Genomic DNA, 4,479 nt, shown 5'->3' with positions numbered 1-4,479 from the left:
TTGCATTTTTCTACCATGTCCAGATTGTTTTGCTTTTCATAAATCACTGATGAATTACATCTACATACGAAATTGCCAAACTAAAACAAACAGAGTAGGACTTTGCAAGTCTATTGTTATTGAAACCCTGTCGGAAATCCGCGATATGCGGAAGCTTAGCAACAAAGAACTGKAATATCAACAAAAATACATCTAAAAGTATATTTTGATCAGGTTATGGAAGTCTGTATCTCTTTCTAGTTATGCTATGACATTCCCACATATTCTATTTGAAAATCGACGACATTCGAAATTGCTTTCTCAATTCTCAAAAGCKTTATAAAATTATCTGTCTTTGTCTAAAATATTATTCGGTTTTACCATTTTCATCTTTAAAATTTCTTCAGCTGTTTATGGTGGTGGTGAACCACGGGACATCTCTACTGGCCACATATTTTTCACACATWCATTCCTACAAGAATGTGCATGTGAATGTGAATGTGTGAGTAGATACACTAATACACTGTATACATATGTATGTATATAGATCCAAACACGRTGCGAACATAAATATTAAACGAACTTACCTCCCAACTACCTTTTGCTTTTGTTATTGACTTCTGCGTTTGGCTGACTATATTTGGTTGCTGTGAAATTTATCATTCATTCCGGGCAAGTTTGTTAATTATTTATGTTCTCATTTTTGCACTGAGACTTAATTTTGAATCAAACACATAATTCGCCTCGTAAGCTYGTTATGTTCTTAGTGAAGTTTGGTGATATATGACCGAAARCAGAACTGGRCTTATCTTCGATTTCGTTTTGTGASAATTGCAAGGGACGGACCACTTCTGTGACGGAGTTCGCAACAAAAGCAAGAGAGAGTCGTTTGAGGTTCAAATAGTATCTTGATCCCTTTCTGTCTCTCTCGCAACATTTTATTAAAGGCAATTGTAGTATTGTTAACCTAATGGTTGTTTGGAACACCTAAAGACACTCCATATACATAAACATCAATGATCAGAATGACATCTCTGCAGCTGAGAGTTTGAGTAAAAAGTGGCTGCCGTGAAATCTTGGTATACGTGTTCCGAAGGGAGATTAGTATTGTAGATAAAATTTCACCTAGGGGTTTTAAATGGGGGCAATGCAAAAATTGGCCAAACTTCGCGCTACCACCCAATTTTAGATGAAATCCTAAACCTCAGGAACCGTACCCTTAGCCCCCACATACTCAATGTAATAATTGAAAAATTTGGGTTGCCTCGAACCAAATGCAAGTTATTCGTTATTAGCAAAATGCTATTTCTTTGTATATTATAGGTCATTGCCGAAAATGTGTGGAATCGGTCGAAGAAGATATATAAATCAAACTTCAACTTATTTTTTTATATTTAATAATAAGCTTTAATGAACCAAATATATACCATTTTTGTCGACCACTTTTTGCRATTTTTCTGCTGGAGGCATTAAGTTATTCCATCAGTGTAAAACGTTTTTGGTTTTTCGGTGGTTTTTTTAAATTAAACTATCTAACTGACTCTATTAGAGTATTTCCTCGGTTTTGATCCTTGAAATTTACGAGTGCATAAAATCTTAGGTTACATCCGAACTTAACGCTTCCTTAGTTGTTAAAATATCACGCCTTGCGAACAACCCATATAACTACATATATAGGGTGTATTTAGAAACATACTAAGTTTAGTTAAGTTCATTAAGAAGTAAATGAAAAATCGAGTTTAGGTCATGTGAATGGTCAGAATAACTTATACATAATCTCAGGCACCCCAATATTCTGCCACAAATATATAGTGATATGAAAGTTCCGATTTAAGATGACCGTATCGGTTGAAAGCGGTTAATAGTTGGCTTATACCCACGAGTTACAACAGCTGTAAGGCATTTGTTGTCTCGTCTCCATATGCGACGAGTCATTACCGAATAATTATGGAGTTTAATTACACGTAAATACTAAGCCAAACACGAAGAGTCTTCACTCATTGCGAGGAATAGTTTTTTCGTTCTATCAGAAATAACGGTGAAAAAGGTCATAAATGTCAAGCGATGTTATTTAATGCTGTTGTAGTAACACCCACCTTTGTGCCGGGTTGTTTTATTGTGTCTTCAGTAATGTACAACATATAAGTACYGTTTCGTGCACACAGGCAAGCACTCTACAAACACATAGCATTGGCGGCCGATGAGCACCAAACTTCAATTTGCACAAAAAGAAATAAATCTTGAAAGGTTCGTTGAGCCGCCTCGTTATTTGTGCATTGTTTCGCTATTTACGACAACACCTCAGCACATTGTTATCATAGAAGTTTCGAAGTGCGCACTCTAAGCGCTTTGTTTGTCGTGTGTCACAATGTCGCTGGGTCCATTGATTCTCATTAACAAGCAAGCCACGCCAACTAAATTTCAGACTTGCGTGTTTTCATGCGAAGGACCACCTCCTACGCTCATTACAGTCGACCCTTCGTGTTTGCGTTAAATGAACGGGAGTATGGAAAATGTCCCAGAAGACTCTTATGCTCCGGAAATTTGTCAAATGTGAAAAGAAAAAATCCACACCAACAATAATTAGAACTTTCGGCGCAAAGAAAGACTTAAGAGATGGCGGCCGTAACTGAGTTATTGGTTTTCCATTAGGGTTGCCAGATGTTTCACTTTGTTAGTCAAATATACCAAGAAATATCTTCGTTTAATCARTCAARTGACACATTTCTTTTTTATTTTCTACTATAAATTTTACAATTCACAGACAATTTTAGTATGGTAAACTAACTTAACGCGAWTTCGCTCAAACGCTTGCTGGACAGCGCTGCTCTATCGACGGCGTGAGGCCGAGCGACTCCGTGCCCGTAAATATCCATGGTCGTCAACCGACTGTCTTCGGTGGAAACCGCTGCAGTCGCTGTTACACTTATGGGACCATCTATGTCGGTGTTTTTCGTAGACGTTTTCTTCTCCTTCTTCTTCATCGCTGAGAATATCCCTKGTGTTTTTATCTTTACGATCCTTTTCGCATTTATTATATTTTTTTGATTTCGAAACCTTTCGCGATGGCATGTGTGGATTAGCCGCCCTTGAATCTGTGCYCTTTTTGGATTTGGGCTCAGAGGGTACATCTCCACTGTCAATACTCTCTATGCTTTCCGCACTATCGACTTCATCATCCTCATCCATTTCGGAGCTCTCATCCAAAGCATCAACAGCGTCGCAAACYCGATAATAAAATTCATTGTGCTTCTGCACAAACCCGTACCGCACTCCACCATTCAATACCTCCTCGACAAGTTTCTTCACTTTATCTTCCGACAGCGAACTAACTTCGGCTACGTAGCGCACGATTTCGTCCAAGGTCACAGGCTCCTTAAACTCGGCAAGCGCCTCCAAAACTTCTTTTCCCTTAATGGCCTTCGGCATATTGAATTTAGATATGTACGTTGATTTTTTTTTTATTTCCTCGATAACTTATATTTTAATATTACAAGAATTTTTTCTTTAGACTTTTTTTTTTGTAATTTTCATGTAAACTGGTGACAACAAATTACATACTATTTGATTATTCATTTTTTCACTGGTACTCAAGACTCAAGGTGGAAATTACTTGGCAACTCTCGTCTCAAGTGGATTTGGTGGAGTGTAGCTGAGCTTAAACAATAGTCCGTAATGGGACAAAGTTTACTCAGTTTGACAATGATTAGCTGCCCGACGCCTCCTTCTGCTGCAGCCTGAGCACAATACAACAGAATGGAAGCTGAAACTATAAAACGAAGCATTATCGTCAAGGTCGATGTCCTAACGGAGTACTTACAACACACGAACACTTTATTCCTGCAGCTTGGAAATGTACTTACAGAGACCTCCCCTAGTAAGATTTACAAGTAGAAAGCTTTTACGTCATTAATCTCGGAACTCGCCATAAAACAAAAGCAATTATTCGTGTCGTGCCCTCATCGAGAGCCGAGGATCTCATAAGGTGCCGCAGCTACATTTATTTCACTACTCAGCTACACACACTTGCACACTTATGGCCTTGCACTTTCGTTTGTAAGTGTTACGACAACTAATTTTTTATTTCGSATTCGTCGGCGCTATTAATTCTGTTGTTTTATTAGGTAGCGAAGTAATTGGAGAAAACGGTAGCAAAATGCATACCTTTTCCAGGGCATGCCGATTTTAATTGCTCCCTTTCGTACTCTTAACACATTGGCAGTCCTCGTAAACAGCGAAGACCTTTAATTGTATTGCCAATATGTGTTTCGGAAGATTTACTCATTACAGCAGACATATATATACACATGTGTTATATAATTTATTCCATATGTATTATATCCTCATTTTTACGTACGCGTTCGATTCGTCAACTGTGTAAAATTAATTATGRAAAATGGTTAAATCTATGCGCCTTTGGGAAGCAGCGTTTTCAATGACAAAAGCGCTGAATGGAGACGTGTCTAATAAAAATATAAAGCTCTAGGGTCACCTTCCATG

General features: G+C 38.0%; 1 protein-coding gene across 1 annotated transcript; it reads right to left on the bottom strand.

Moving 5' to 3' along the window:
• Window positions 1–2,678: 2,678 nt before the first annotated feature.
• Window positions 2,679–3,524, bottom strand: LOC108978817. The gene has a single exon (XM_018949279.1). It carries the CDS (start codon window positions 3,406–3,408, stop codon window positions 2,809–2,811), a length of 600 nt encoding a protein of 199 aa, XP_018804824.1. The 5' UTR covers window positions 3,409–3,524; the 3' UTR covers window positions 2,679–2,808.
• Between the last annotated feature and the right edge of the window lie 955 nt (window positions 3,525–4,479).

The sequence above is a fragment of the Bactrocera latifrons genome, unplaced genomic scaffold (genome assembly GCF_001853355.1).
Source record: "Bactrocera latifrons isolate USDA-ARS-PBARC rearing strain unplaced genomic scaffold, ASM185335v1 scaffold_128, whole genome shotgun sequence".
NCBI classification, from domain to species: Eukaryota; Metazoa; Arthropoda; class Insecta; order Diptera; family Tephritidae; genus Bactrocera; species Bactrocera latifrons.
This window is presented reverse-complemented; position numbering and strand designations above follow the sequence as displayed.